The sequence below is a fragment of the Pararge aegeria genome, chromosome 17, assembly GCF_905163445.1.
Source record: "Pararge aegeria chromosome 17, ilParAegt1.1, whole genome shotgun sequence".
NCBI lineage: Eukaryota > Metazoa > Arthropoda > Insecta > Lepidoptera > Nymphalidae > Pararge > Pararge aegeria.
This window is the reverse complement of record NC_053196.1, coordinates 2,037,214-2,053,446: the sequence shown is the minus strand read 5'-3', so window position 1 is coordinate 2,053,446 and position 16,233 is coordinate 2,037,214. Positions and strand designations below refer to the sequence as shown.

At 35.7% G+C, this 16,233-nt stretch overlaps 3 protein-coding genes across 3 annotated transcripts; 2 read left to right on the top strand and 1 right to left on the bottom strand.

Annotated features, from left to right (window-relative positions):
• The first annotated feature begins 2,882 nt into the window (after positions 1 to 2,882).
• On the top strand, positions 2,883 to 5,185 carry LOC120630913. Its single transcript, XM_039900255.1, has 2 exons — positions 2,883 to 3,082; positions 4,394 to 5,185. The coding sequence occupies exons 1-2, from the start codon at positions 2,908 to 2,910 to the stop codon at positions 5,170 to 5,172; spliced, it is 954 nt and encodes a 317-aa protein (XP_039756189.1). The 5' UTR covers positions 2,883 to 2,907; the 3' UTR covers positions 5,173 to 5,185.
• Positions 3,082 to 6,217, bottom strand: LOC120630912 (protein ANTAGONIST OF LIKE HETEROCHROMATIN PROTEIN 1-like). Its single transcript, XM_039900254.1, has 2 exons — positions 5,813 to 6,217; positions 3,082 to 4,115 (listed from the first exon to the last, which is right to left on the bottom strand). Exons 1-2 carry the CDS (start codon positions 6,094 to 6,096, stop codon positions 3,197 to 3,199), a joined length of 1,203 nt encoding a protein of 400 aa, XP_039756188.1. The 5' UTR covers positions 6,097 to 6,217; the 3' UTR covers positions 3,082 to 3,196.
• A 6,614-nt stretch (positions 6,218 to 12,831) lies between these two features.
• Positions 12,832 to 15,664, top strand: LOC120631223. Its single transcript, XM_039900704.1, has 4 exons — positions 12,832 to 12,865; positions 13,592 to 13,787; positions 14,137 to 14,354; positions 14,952 to 15,664. Exons 1-4 carry the CDS (start codon positions 12,832 to 12,834, stop codon positions 15,662 to 15,664), a joined length of 1,161 nt encoding a protein of 386 aa, XP_039756638.1.
• The last annotated feature ends 569 nt before the right edge of the window (positions 15,665 to 16,233 follow it).

Below are 16,233 nucleotides of genomic sequence, written 5' to 3'. Positions count from 1 at the left end.
AGAATAAAAAACTATTCTATCTAGAAAAAACAAAAGACAATTTAAAACAACACGCACGCGTATTCGAAATTAAAATATTACTCAATTCTTATAATCATATACCGTCTAGTGTGGCTGATAACTTATAATTATTGCACATCTCATAATATTGACGAGGAAATGTAACTAATTACATTACCAATATAATTGTGTGTAGGAGTATCTCTTAAAAAAAGGTTTGAGTGACACCCTTCTCCGCAGCGTTATCATTATTGTCTCCATGTCTCTTTACACTGTTTTCATGTATTTAGCTTTTTTTTTATGAATACACACGACTACCGGCCCACTACAGAGCACAGGTCTCCTTCCAAAATGAGAAGGAATTAATGCCGTAGTTCACCACGCTGGCCCAATGCACATTGGTGGGCTCCACACACCTCTGAGAACATTATGTAGAACTCTCAGGCATGCAGGTTTCCTCACGATGTTCTCCTTCAACGTTGAAGCAAGTGATATTTTAATTATACTTAAAACGCATAAAACTTAGAAAAGTTAGCGGTGCGTGCTGGGATTCGAACTCAGCCCCCGAAAGTGATATATAAACATACGCGTATGTATAAATTGTATGTATAATATATATATGTATTTATATAGTGTTTATTTATATAGTTTTTACTTCCTAAAAATATTTGGCCACACCCGCACTCGTTTTTCTTTATGTTCGAAGGTTGGCTGGATCTTACTTATATATATAACATATAAAACGACCGCATAACAAAAACGTTATTTTGGTTGTTTTGTTAAAACAGATATTTGAAACAGACAGTGACAATCTTGTGGTCAGGTGAAATCGATTAAATGCATAAAGCCGTTTGAAAAATCAACATGTACAACCATAGAGTAAATATATGCAGTTACGTAGAAGCAGTCGATAGCTCAAGGGTAAAAAACACAACGGGTGTAAGGGGAAGCAATTACCAGTCAGCTTTCCAAATTGTCTACCTCACCTACCCTTCACGCACCCGTATTGTTATCAACGGCATGCCAAGCCTGGTGACTATTGACATAGTTTTCTAGAAGCTTCGTAGCTCTCAAACAGGAGCGACGTGGACCTAATGACGGTATAACTTGACGGAAACTTGGACGTAACTCCGGACGGCATTCCTGAAAGTGGGTGTAAAACGAATACTTATGTTAGACCTTAATCGATTGTTCAGTTCTGCCATGCACGAGGGCACAACGCAAGATTCATGATAAAGGGTATGGTGATTATGTTTTTCAAAAAAGGCGATGATATTTTGCTCAAGAATCACATAACTATCTCGCCACTTAGTTACATCTAGAAGTAGTTTTTACACCATTTTTGAAATAGTTGTCTACTTCCAACCACTGCAATCTGTATCAGTATCTGGAAACTGGTTTCTTGTCTGATGGAATATGCATTACCCAACGTCTTTTTCTGAATTGGAACGGACTTAGCGTCATCAAGACCAGCGAGTATTTATATTCAGATTGTCGTTGATGTAGTATTGTTGGCGAATGTTCTGGAAACCTTTATACAATGCTCATACATGAACTCGTGAGAATTTCTCAACAGGTTCCTGCGAATGAACATGAGAGAGGCGAAAATTGTATCTAATGCGTCATTCCACTCCACCCAGAAACCGTTGAAAGCTCTGCACTAGAAATTGACGGTAAATATGGACATGGGACCCACAATTTAGTTAGGTTGGTCCAATTTCGACCTCAGGCGGGCAACTTTTGTGACATTGTTTTTTATAAAATCCATATTCGTACTAAGGTTCATCAATTTCCAGCCTCTCGAACAAGCCGATATCTGAGAGCGGGGTTTGTCTCTATTAATCGGTATCTCTACATGATCATATCAGATATGATGATATCAGTAAAAGATCCGACACATCAGTTACCGATCAGCTACCGACATAGCTCTACGAATCGCGAAGCTGTATTGGTATTGGGTAGGGCACTTAGCTGGAGGAACCGAACGACAATCCACACTGCTAATCGTGGAGTTGGTAGACTCCGAACTTGGTACTGGCGACATCAAATTACTCTCAGGAAGACGGACTGGACGCCAAAGTGCTACAGGACCGTCAAATTTGGAAAACCCACAAAAGGCCTATTTCCACTTTTCAGTATTTTACTTCCATATGTAGATATAATGATTACATCCAGTGATGTATTATTACACAATTAATCCAGTGAGTTTTAATATATTTTATTTTATGTACTTACAGAAAAACTACAATTTACCATCGTTCAATATGAAACTACAAGATATGAAAGCAACTCTTCGAAAATTTACTTTAAATCACGATAGCTTTCCCGTAATAATAGAAAACGTCGCTCTTTTGTTGAAAACCATCACAATAAATATCTACATAAATGATGTCAAAAGTAAGAACAATCATTTATACTCCTTAAAAATATTACTTCCTGCTGCTACTTCTAAATAAAAGTGTGATTTTTATTTATCTTTTAGTAATTTAATTCTAATCGACAAGTTAACATCTTTTATAAAAGTCTACTATTGCATTAAATCTAGAATATGAACTTCATAGGTGTATCTTGGTTCTACTATGCTGCAACAATCGTGGCTGGAGCCTGCTATTTCTACGTTTACGTGTTCTCCACGTTTTGGCTAGTGTTGATTCGTTATTCAGTAAGGGCGCTTTTAGTGTCACGCGGATTTGCTCACGCACGCGGGATTGGACCGCATGCGTAGCATCCGCAAAGAACAATTTCATATAGGTATCTATTGTAAAGCGTGATAAACGCACGCGGGACGCGGGGCGCTGTGCGGGGCGTCACCCCGGTGCGGGGTATCCGCATGCGTAAGCGCTGCCTACAACTTCAGTGCCCATTTTAGAGTCGAGCGGGGCGCACGCGCCGTATTGTACTACCGAAATGAAAATCGATACAGAACGAGTAATCATTGAAGTTCATCTGCGGCCCGTTTTGTGGGATAAACGCAATGAATTATACAAAAACAGGGACGCGAGGGAGGCTGCATGGAGAGATATTTTGAAGGAATTGGCACCTAACTACGAAAATTTGAGCGAAGAGGAAAGAAAAGAGGCGGGTATGTGTTTGGTTCATTATTTTATTTATACAAGCATCATTACTTTATTAATATAAGCATAATTATTTAATTCACAAATAACATCAAAAACCTTCTAAAACCTTTTGAGTTTAGTTAATTAATTATATATCGGTGTTGCCAGGAGACTTTTCCTTCATTGATAAAGTAATCTGCAAATATATCTCTGATATTACTTGCCGACGTATTACTACTTTCAGTCTGCTGCCTGGGTAGTGGTCCCGTAAAACCATTTGTGACAAATGTATGGCTGACCTTGTAGCCATCCCGTTTCCTTATGAAATTGTGAAGTACACATGCCGTCTTGACTATTAATTGTGCTAGATCTAACTTGACATTCATGGATCTGTGAAATATTCTAAATTTATTTGACATAATTCCAAAAGTGCATTCTATGTACCTTCTAGCTCTGGACAGACGGTAATTAAATATTTTCTTTTTGTAAGGTAAATTATCACGAGCATAAGGCCGCATCACATGTGATGATAAACCAAATGCCTCGTCTCCCACTATCACGAACGGCAACTTTGCTCTTACACTAGATGGATAAGCTACTTCGGGGCAAATAATAGGCAACTCTTGCGGGTCAGGGATACCCAACGTGTTACTTTCCAGTTTCGTATACAATTGACTCCTTCTAAAGATGGTTGAATCGGCGTTGCTTCCACTGGTACCGACATTAATATATGTAAAATTATAATCAGCATCACACATTGCGAGGAGCACTACAGAATAATATTTCTTATAATTAAAATATAGTGATCCACTGTGCGGCGGCCGAATCACTCTTATATGTTTTCCATCAATTGCACCCAAGCAATTAGGAAAATTTGTATATGTGAGAAATCCCTCTGCGATTTCTTTCCATTTGATCCCATTAAGCTGTGGAATACATTCAGACTTTAGTTCAATCCATATTATGTAACAAACTTGTCTTACTATTTCGCTAATTGTTGCAATTCCAATCACATAGGAATAGTGTAGATCAGTGAATGTATTACCAGTTGCCAAATATCTGAAAACAAAAACAATATATTAATAATATGATAACATAATATATTAATAATGCTGACATCAGACATAAGACAGCATGCACCGCTCGAATTTTACTTCAGAAGAAAAATAAATACCCTTAAGGTGAAAGGGCACGGAAGTAGCTAGCGCTAGAAGTTTTTAATTCGTTTTAACTACAGTACTATAGCTACGTTAGATTTTATTGGTACTGGTTTTGGGTAACTTGATCTGAAACTGTGTGTACTTTTGCCACTTACTTATTATATTTTGTCATTTCAGACAAGAAAATACAACAACGCTGGCGAACAGCAAGGGACACTTACCAGAAAGACAAGATATCTGAAAAAAATCAGCCATCCGGCTCTGGGAGTAAGAAGAAGAAGAAGAAATATTCTTACTATGACATTTTGACTTTCTTAGACAGTACAACGGAAACTGCTGGAGAAGAGTCACTCTGTGAAGAAATGTCTGAACAAAGTAATTTAGAAACACCTAATGAGTCCACGCAACCAGATACTTCACGTCAAGAAAGTTCTCACCCAACATCAAAACAAAAACAAGTAAAATCTAAAAAGCAAGCACCATCTGAATTTGAGGCACAGTTATTAGAATGCTTAAAGTCTAATCAACTGGAGCTAGAAAGTGAGGATTTGGCTTTCTTTCAGTCTCTGCAGCCTTCATTAAAAAGATTCACTAGATATCAAAAACTAATGTTCAGAACAAAAGTGTTAAATATAGTTATGGAAATGGAAAGTCAAACACAACCTGCATACTACAGTCCCATACCTACAACAAGTTCTAGTGGTTTTACTGAGCTTGACAGTTTGTCACCGATAAATCAAGATTACCAAACCAATAGTATAATCCAGGATACTTCGAGTCTTAACGACAATGCTATTAGTTCTGCTGCAGTGAATGACAATGAAACTCTTATTTCGACTGAAAGCGGCCTGTTTAATATCACGTCTTATGACGTAATTTATACCCCAGCAACAACATCATCTACAGGCGAAAGTAATGTCAACGCTCAGGATACAAATTTACAAAGAAATGAATGATGTAAAATTTGATTTTTTAATTTATGAATAAAACTCTTTTTATTAAAATGAGTACGATTAACTTTTTTTCTCCAGTTTCTCTCTAATTGTTTGTTTAGTCATATGAGTGCGGTTGTACACACGGCACAGATCAAGTTACTCAAATCCAGTATAAGCGGGACTCCGACGGGTTACCTAAGTATGATAATACGCAAGGCGCGAGTTCCATTTATGCTGGTTTTGGGTAACTTGATCTGTGGCCATGTGTACTTTATCAGATAAAAAAAAGGATTGTGTATGTAGGTTGAACGTACCAATCCCAAACCAATTAAGGACTTTTTTTGACTTTAAATTACTGTCATGTGCAAACCTATAACTTTTATCTATATTATAATAAGTAGCGTGTGATGAAAGGTAGGAATGATTCCACTTTAATGGCGACATTTTATGAGTGAAATAATCTTATTTAATGAAATTTCAACATGAAATTGAATGAAATTATGAACAATGAAATTTCAGAGTACATGACAAAATTTTTTTTTTGCACATGTAAATTTACACATGACAGTAATTTGAAGTCAAAAAACGTTTATCCTACCTGTTCAAATCCCTTTCCACTAAATCATAGCAGGAAATTAAATATTTAAAATTTAAAACTTACCTTAATGTAATAGCGAGCCTCTCAATCGGTTGTATTGTAATCCTTCGTAAACTGCTTTTTTGTAGCTTATTCTCAATTTTACACAACAGTTCATCAAAAGAACGAATGGACATTCGAAAGTAATTTTTAAATTTACGTTCATTATTTTGTAGTTTTCCAAAGCGTGTAACAAACGCCCCAGCAAGAAGCCTATTTTCAAGAAAGGGATCAACATGTACTCTTGTCTTCTTGTTTCGTCGTTTGTAAAGTATGTAAGCGACACATATTCTTCTGACATTGATCATTTTTGAACACGTCTATACCGTTACGCAGCCCGTAGAAAACTGAAACTCATGCTGCGTATGATCCGCAGCGTGAAATTTTACGCATGCGGTCCAATCCCGCGTGCGTGAGCAAATCCGCGTGACACTAAAAGCGCCCTAACTGAGAATTTTACTGAAGTTGCTATAGCCGTGTCACTTATGGCTGCTAGTGTCACTTCAATTATAAAATTTATCTTTATGATATTACACGTGTAAGTATTTTCCAACATCAATATATCATCAGGTTAATTTAACAACTTAATAGTTAGGGAATTTGATTTTATATTTTTCAACGCAGAAGTCAAGCAAGAGAAACTGTTAGAAAAATCCTAGCATTTGACGCACTAATGGAACCTGGAACTAGACTTACGATGAACTTACGCAAGAATCTACGAATGGTTAAGAAACGAGCTCTCACTATTTGGATTATTTTAGCAACCAACGCCGCTATATTTGCCGTATTTCCCTTTTTAAGGCCCGGTCGACATTTCACTGAGGATACATACATCATTTATGGTAAGGAATAAAGAACACTGAATTGGTCTAGGACCTAGTTACTACTATCATTTACTACAAACAATTACCGACCCACTACAGGGCACGGTCTTCTCTCAGAATAAGATGGCTAAGACCTCTCACGCCTTGCAGAACGTTATGCAGAACTCTCAAGCATGTAGGTTTCCTTATGATGTTTTCCTTTACCGTTAAAGCAAGCGGATATTTAAAATATTCACTTTCTTTATCGGTTTTATTTATGAAATTAAAAGATTTGGTACTGCCAAGATAATGATATGTGACATTTGACATGGGACAACTGGCAGGTGACATGTGACATCTGAAAGATGACATTTGGCAGTTATTTTTCGGTTGCTGGACATGATTTAGTGATTTTCAAGTCAGTTACAATTTTAACATGATGATGATGATGATGATGATCTAGTAAACCTGCAAGTACATTTAAACAGTGCTCCTTTGTTATTATTATATATCTACTAGCTTTTGCCCGCGACTTCGTCTCTTCGTTCGACTTCGTTTTTTGATGTGGCATTCAATTGGCATTAAAGTATTCAGTATCGCTAAGCCTTAAATGACGGGGTTTGCTGCTGTCCGCTGAGGAGTTCTGTCCTATATCTCCAACTACATTCAACAGATCAGCACAACGTTTTGGAAAAATTAAACACATATTATAACCTCTATAGTAAAAACATAATTATTTAAATCGGTTATTAAATCGGTAATTTGCCGGAGTTATGGTGTAAAATCGTCAAACACTTTCATCCCCTCTCCCAAAGGAACCGAGCTTAATGTCGGGATAAAAAGTATCCTATATTACTTCTAACACTTCCAAGAATATGTGTACAAAATTTCATGAGGATTGGTTAAGTAGGTTTTGCGTGAAAGCGTAAGAAACAAACTAACATTGACATTTATAATATTAGTAGGGATAGGGATAGGAAAAGGGATATTTAAAAGAGGTTTCTTTTTTCAGGTTTAGAGCCGATGTTGGAGTCACCTAATTATGAAATAGCTCTTACGATGTCAATTATTAGTATATTCTTTTGTGTATATGTGATGATAAATGTAGCCGTATACGTCATAGTAATCGTCGGTTACATTGAAGCTCAAATAAAAACGATTGGTGTAGAAGTAAAAAATCTTTGGAAAGATAGTCAAAACTTCTACAAAATTATGCACCATAAGGTACAGAATAAAATATACGCATTGCATAAAAAAGAAAATATTGAAAATGATTTTATACAAAGACGACTAAGAACTTTATTCAATTATCACGTTACAAATATCAATATTTTCCAAAAATTAAATGAAGAATTATGTGACACTCTCGCCATAGAGTACGTCATAATGACTGTGGCGATAATAACAGAACTTCTCGGAGGATTAGAAAATACATATCTACAATTGCCATTTACCCTTGTTCTGATGTTTATAGACTGCCTTTCAGGTCAAAAATTGATAGACGCTTGCCGTGAATTTGAAGGAGCCTTATACGGTTGTGAATGGCAAAATTTCAATGTTGCCAATCAAAAAACTATTCTTTTGATGCTATTAATTTCACAAAAGACTCTTTTAATGTCAGCTGGCGGTATAGCGAATCTGAATTTCGAATGCTTAATGATGATATTAAAGTCATCATATTCAGCATATACAGCTTTAAAATCTGGTATGCAGAAACATTAAACACTTAATATGTCTGTTGTTTTTTATTTAAGTATATCCCTATTTATTTATCACCACACTTGTTCGTAACGGAAACCTTATGACAAAAACAAGGCTCATAAACTAAGATATTAGACACGCGTGTTTTATTTAACATTACCGGACTTATGTTTTTTTATAATATCCCGATTAAGTTAAGTTGTAACTCACTGCAACTTTTTAAGCATGAAGATGGACAATTTTTATTTTACTGAGACTGCAGATTCTTGTTTTACTAATTCCAATAATGTGGATCTTGGAAATTTACAAATTTTACAATAAACTACCGCTTGTCATCTTAACAGTTCAATGTTTGTATTAAACGTGAGTTTATAGAAAAGTCCTATTATAGTATAAAGGATGACGTCAACTATAAAAAAGCTTGGGTGTGGAATATTGGTCTAACCAGGTCGCTCTTCTAATAATTTTAAATGACAATGTGAGACGGTTATATGATGAGATGAAAACGATAGCCGGCTAAAATGTAGTGAGCTTCTTCATAGACCAGGGCGCTTTGGGAACCCTCCTAACTGTAGTTTTAAGTTTAGTAATGTACGCGAAATAAGTGCCATCTATGGGCCCGGCTTACTTGAATAAAGATATTTTTGAATTTATAATTTTTATGAATATTGATTTTCCTGATATGACGTATCTATAAAAATAAAGAAACGTTAGGACCGCTGGCGTGAAGCAAGGGTAATATTTCGTATTATTGATATTTTACCACGACCGAAGCAGCCTTTGTGACAGTTCGTCCTCAACCTCAAAAATTCAAATTCAAAATCAAATTCATTTATTTCAAGTAGGCCTACTTTATAAGCACTTTTGAAACGTCAAGTATGTATGTTTGTAGTAACTCTACCACCGGTTCGGAAAGCAGATTCTACCGAGAAGAGCCGGCAAGAAACTCAGTAGTTGCTCTTTTCCAACATCAACATTTACAATCATATTTCTATCTTGCGGGAGATGAGAGCTAGGCTGGCTGCTTCCAATCTACCTTGTCATTGAGGAATTCATCAAATGTATAGTAACCTCGCTGTACTAGATGCGTTTTTACACATTTTTTAAATGTATGCATTGGTAGGTCAAGAATGTCCTTAGGAATCATGTTGTAAAAGCGTATACTCAACCCCACACCTGCACACTGCACCTTTCGCAGACGATATGCAGATATCACTAATTTATGTCCGTTTCTGGTAAGTCGATTCTTAATTTTAGCTTTTTGTTTATAAAGAGTAATATTTTGTCTCACAAAGACTATATCATTATAAATATATTGCGAAGCTACTGTAAGAATACCTATTTGTTTAAATTTTCCACGAAGCGATTCGCGTGATCCAAGTTTATATATTGATCGTATGGCTCTTTTCTGTAGTATAAATATACTTTCAATATCTGCAGCTTTTCCCCACAGCAAGATCCCATAGGACATAATACTGTGAAAGTATGCGAAATAAACAAGCCTAGCTGTTTCAACATCGGTAAGCTGTCTAATATTCCTGATTGCATATGCAGCTGAGCTGAGTTAACTCGCTAGGCTTTCTATATGGGTACCCCACTGTAGCTTACAATCTAAGGTCACTCGTAGAAAAACAGTGGAGTTTTCTATTTTAAGTGTTTCTCCATTTATTATGATGTTTTTATAATTTTTTTTTTTTACTTTAAGCAAAACAAATTCCAAACACTTGGTTTTTTTTTGCATTTAAAAGTAAGTTATTAAGAGTAAACCAGTCTGACACATGTGACAAAGCACGGTGTACGTCGTCAAAATTATCTTTGATTCTATCAGTCTTAAAAATAAGATATGTATCATCTGCAAACAGTACAATCTCACAAGTGCCCCTGACATGGTGTGGTAGATCATTTATATACACCAGAAACAATAAGGGACCCAAAATTGGGCCTTGTGGGACACCCATTAAGGAAGATAATCCCTTAGACTTTATGTCTTTTACGCATACCCTTTGAATTCTATCACTTAGATAAGAGGCAATTAAATTGAGTGCAACGTTTTTGATGCCATAGTGGCTTAGTTTTAATAAACTCTATGCCTAAGATTAAGTCAATTGGTTACTAGTCCTATTATAATATTAAGGATAACTTAAACGATAAAAAAGCTTTGGTGTGAATTGCTCTAGCTTCATAGCTTAAATATATATATATAAATTTACTGGAAGATACTGATAACAAAAAAAAAATAATTACCCGGCTAAGTTTTTTGTGGGCTCTTATTAGACCAGGGCGCGTTTGGAACCCTCGTAGCTTTAGATTTAAGTTGACGAACGAGGTTATCACTATCCCTTTACAATTACGTAAACAAATATGTATGAACGCTTCATAAGTGCCTGTGATAAGCCTACATGAATAAAGACATTTTGAATTTGAATTTTGAATTTACTAAGTTAGGGCGTAAAGTAATGACAAACAAACACACAATTGTTTATGTTTAGGTATAGACATATTTATGTTTAAAATTTTATCACAAAAAAATGTATTTAGGTTATAAATTTTTTTGGTAGGTACAACTACAAAAACAAGATATCCTTACAAACTTTCATCCCATAGTTTACCCCATTAAGGATTGAATCAGGTGTGATGCTTTATTGCCTATTACAGATCAGATTTACCAAACAGATCTTCGGCAATGTACCCTCTACGCACTTTTTGTTTCGAAACCGGAGCATCCTCAGGAGATGTTAAATTTACAATAAATAATTAATTATTGTTAAAATTGAAAAGTCAACATCTCCTGAAGCTGCTTCGGTTTCGGAGCGAAACGTACATAGAGAGGATGTACCCTCTGCGTTGCTTAAGATCTGTTTGGTGTGGAGTATTACGAGTAAGATTGAAGAAACTAAAAATAACGCCATACAGATTCTCCTGCTTTTCGCGGAGTATAGCAATTTAAGCCTAATTTTCATAATATATCATTGAATTCCGCAAAGTAACGCCTGCTATCTATCCAATGATTTGTCATATTTTAATTATTCAATTTATTTACCACTAGCTGTTACCGACGTACTTTGTCTGCGTTTATTACGGTTTTTTTGCAAATACCGTGGCAACCATTTGTTATCCTGGTCTATATTACCTACTCTCCGATCTTTCAATCTACTTTCCTTCCTCCCTTGCTTTCCTTTTTGTCCTTTTGACGACCTGGCGCAACAGTGAGCTCTGTGAACTTTAGAAGGAAGTTCCGGGTTCGATTCCCGGCAGGAATTTTAGGAATTTATCATTTCAGTTTTTTTTCTGGTCTGGTCTGGTGTGAGACTTTGGCCGTGGCTAGTTACCACCCTACCGACAAAGACGTGCCGTTAAGCGATTTAGTTTTCCGTTGCAATGTCGCGTAGAATCCGATTAGGGGCATGACTACCATACTCCCTAACAGGTTAGCCTGCTACCATCTTAGACTGCATCATCGCTTACCACCAGGTGAGATTGCACATTTACACTTGTAGTGGAACAAAAAAAAAAAAAAAAAACTTAATCTATGCGAAAAATTAAGTAGATTGGTTGCTTGGTTACGGCGTAAAGTAAACAAACAAACACATCTTTTAATTTATAATAATAAAAGTATGTTTTATGTTTATGTATATAAACTGGTGTAAAAATGATTGCTTGTAATTTTATAATGAATAAGTTATAAGCCATATTAACCTACCGTCGTATAATTGAAACGCTGAATCAATTTTCTCGTCAATCAAGATGTACTCTTATAAAATATTCAATGCGATCAGAACAAGCGAATACCAATAGGAAAAAAAATGTTAGTCATCACGGGACGCCTAGCAAATCTTAGTTAGCGGATGAGTTTTTGATTTCTTGTGAGTAAGAAGTTTTTTCGCATTGTAACCTGCCCTGCCACCCTGGGAGCCGCGTACCTAATCTATGTAACCGAGACGTTTAAGCTAAAGATATCGTTCTATAACTTTCAACGAATTGTCCCCCTAATTACTGTAAAGGACAAAATGTATCTAATTTAATACCAGAAACGGTTAAAACTTTTATCTTGATAAGAATATAAACCTGAGTCATACTAGCGTAATGTAATAGTAGATTATGAATCTAGTTTTGTAACATTGCATTTTGCAGCCGAGGCGGTATTAGACGCACGAAGGTCGGAAGAGAGAGAGTTGACGATTTTTACCGTACTTATGAGGAAAAAATTAGTGTAGACTCGTGAAAAAAATTAGTGAATACGTTCTCAAAAAATAACTGACCATTTTCTGCTGTTTTTCCACTGTGTGAAACTCTCTAGATTTTAGTTAGAATAGGATATTAACTCACGATAAGTGCCTCGAGTAAAACCTACTATTGCTCTATTTTCCAATTTAAACTGGATACTTTCAATTATTGATATCTTTATTTCTTTACAGAACGACGCATTTAACCGCAGTAAACATGAAACTACAAAATATGTATGCAACAATTCGAAAATTTTATATAGATAACAATACATTTCCGACAATGATAGAAAAAGTCGCCCTATTGTTGAGAACAATGACAATAAACATCTACGGAAACAATGTTAAAAGTAAGAAGCAATATAATTTCACTTAAATTTTTAATCCATTATTATTAATAGTTCGGAGTGCCTTGGTGAGTTTTTCTACCTACGTTACCTAAATAGCGATATCTAGTAACAATACTGGGAATATTGTTATGCTACGCTAGATGGCGCTTTTTCGATTCCATATAAATTGTAGTAAACTTTCACGCATAAGTAAACGGAGGTAGGAAAATCTCACACTTGGCACTCTTATAACAGAGTATGTTTTGTTTATTAATTGATGTTATAGCAGTCAGTGCTGATCTCAGGATAAATTCATAATATGAATTACATTTAGGAATGCTTTAATAATTTGTCATGTAACATTGAAACGCTGATAACGTAGTAGGTAAGACTTCTGCCACCCTTTGGGGGGCACCGCGTTCAATTTTTTTCGGAGTTATGGCCGTTTTAAACCATAATTATCATTTGCTTCTCGGTAAAGGAAACGAAAAGGCAGGAAACCTGCACGCATCAGAGTTCTTCACAATGTTTTCTAAGGTATGTGAAGTCTACCAATTCGCACTTAGCCAGCGCTGTGAACTACAGGAGAGAATATTGTCACGCTACGCTAGATGGCGCTTATTGGATTCCATATAAATTGTATTTAACATTCACGCATACGTCAATCGTAGGTAAGAAAATCTCTGGGCACTTTGATAACAGAGTGTGTTTTATTTATTAATTAATTTGAATTTGTTCACTTCATAGGTATTTCCTGGTTCAATTATGTCACCACAATCATCGCAGGAGCGTGCTATTTCTACGTTTACATGTTTTCCCCATGGTGGTTAGTGTTCAACCGGTATTCGATAACTGAGAACTTCATTGAGATGGCTAATGCAATAACACTAACTACGTCCGGTGTCACGTCCCTAACAAAATTTATCTTTATGAAATTTTATATGTGAGTATCAATGGGAATAGCTTTAAAAAAAATCTTTGCGAATTTTTATCCGTCGTATCAGCAATTAGATTTATCGTGACGTCACCAAGCCTGTACTGAGATATAGCTAATGACGCCCCATTTATTAAAATTGGCCCAATAGCAGCCACAAAAAAGTGGAACATCGAAACTCACAAAGAACCGCAATTCAAGGTTCATCACAGACAAATGGTTTAAATTCTTTTTGATATATGTATTTTATACTTTTAATATCTCTCAAAACACACAAATATCTTCTTGGCTTATTTTGGTCTGTCATATCCGCCGTATTGGATTTATTAAATAATTCTGGTTGCATACTTCTTCACAGAAGTCACATTAGAGAAACTATTGAAAAAATTCTACAATTCGATGTACTGATAACACCAGGAAGTAGATTTGCGATAAACTTGCAAAACAACCTAAAGGTTGTCAAGAAACGAGCCTTTATTGTTTGGATATTTCTAATAACCAATGGTACAATATACGCCGTGACACCCTTTTTAAAGCCTGGAAGGAATTTTGCAGAAGATCCATATATACTTTATGGTGAGAAATATATATATTAATTAACTAGTAACTATTATACGAAACAGAGCAAAATCACAAGGGTCTTCAAGGAAACAACCCATAAAAAGGAGGAATAATTAGAGATATGATTATAATTCCAAGTAACGTAAATTTAAACACAGCTGATATTATAGCAGTCAGTGCTAAACCCAGAATAAATTCATAATATGAATTACATTTAGGACTGCTTTAATAAATTGTCAACGCGGATAACGTACGGGTAAGACTTCTGCCACCCTTTGGGGGCATCGCATTCGATCCCTGGCAAGCAACTCACTTTCGGAGTTATGTTGGTTTTAAACAATAATTATCATTTGCTTCTCGGTAAAGGAAACGAAAAGGCAGGAAACATGCACGCATCAGAGTTCTCCACAATGTTATCTAAGGCATGCGAAGTCTACCAATCCGCACTTAGCCAGCGCGGTGAACTACAGGCTAAACCCTTCTCCTTCCAAGGGGAGAGTCCTGTAATGGATCGATAATGAATACCCTATACAGATGAAAAAGTTTATATAAAAAATGCTTCAATAACATATATATTTTCACCTTTTTTCATATTAAATCTTTGTTTAACAGGTTTAGAACCGATGCTGAAATCGCCGAACTATGAAATAGCTCATGTCGTGACCACAATAGCTATATTCTTTTGCGTACACTTAATGGTAAATGGAACCATATATGTTATAGTGATTGTTGGTTACATTCAAGCTCAGATATTTGCAATCAGTATCGAAGTAACAAACCTTTGGGAAGATGCTCAATATTTTTACAATAACATCAAGCAAAATTGGGATATACACGATAGAGAATTCGAATTAGATATAAAAGAAAAAATTGTAAACGAGTATCTAAGAATTCGGCTTAGAACTATTGTACATTATCACATTACAAATATTAGTATTTTTCAAGAAATAAATAAAGAACTTTGTCATATCCTGGCCATTGAATACATAATAAAGTCTGTTGCTATAATAGCACAACTACTCGCAGGTTTGGAAAATACCTATATGCAAGCGATATTCAACATCGTTTTAATATATATAGACTGCCTTACTGGACAAAAGTTGATAGACGCTTGCAATGAATTTGAAGAAGCTTTATACAGTTGTGAATGGAAAAACTTCAATGTTACAAATCAAAAAACGATTCTATTGATGCTCTTAATTTCACAAAAATCTCTCAGTTTATCAGCTGGTGGTATAGCGGATTTAAATTTTTATTTCCTGATGGTAGTATTGAAATCTATATATTCATCATACACGACCTTGAACTCTTGTATTCAGCATTAAAACAATTTCTTGCATTGTTGTTCCTTTTGCTGTAAGTAGTGGCTTTGCGTCCGTAGGAACCGGTTTCATTAATAAAGAAGTATAAATAATCTTTGATTAGAACTAACTTTTTGAGTATAAAACTTTCCTCAGTAAATCTACCTAACGTAAATATTTTTTCAATCTTACTGGCAGTTAAAAATATACAAAGGGACAAATAAAATGTTCAGGTTTATGAGTTACGGATACCAAATACAGTGATGGAGTTTCTTTCAGCATTTCAACAATCGACTGAGGTGTACTTGATATAATATATCTATTTTTGCTCTAGGTGCTTCTGTCACTCACTACTAGAAACCTTCAATCACGTAAACATTGCCAATTGCAAATAAACTTTGAAGTCCGAAGGGGGGAGGGAGTTGGCGTGGGATTGGGAGTGGGAGTGTAATCGGGAATGGAATTAAGCGTGGGAGCGGACGTGGGATTGGCAGTGGTTTTGGGCGTGGTAGTAGACGTACGAGTGGGATTGAGCGTCATGCGTGTGGGAGCGTGTGATAGTGAACATTTTAAGTGTCTAAAATTATACCAGG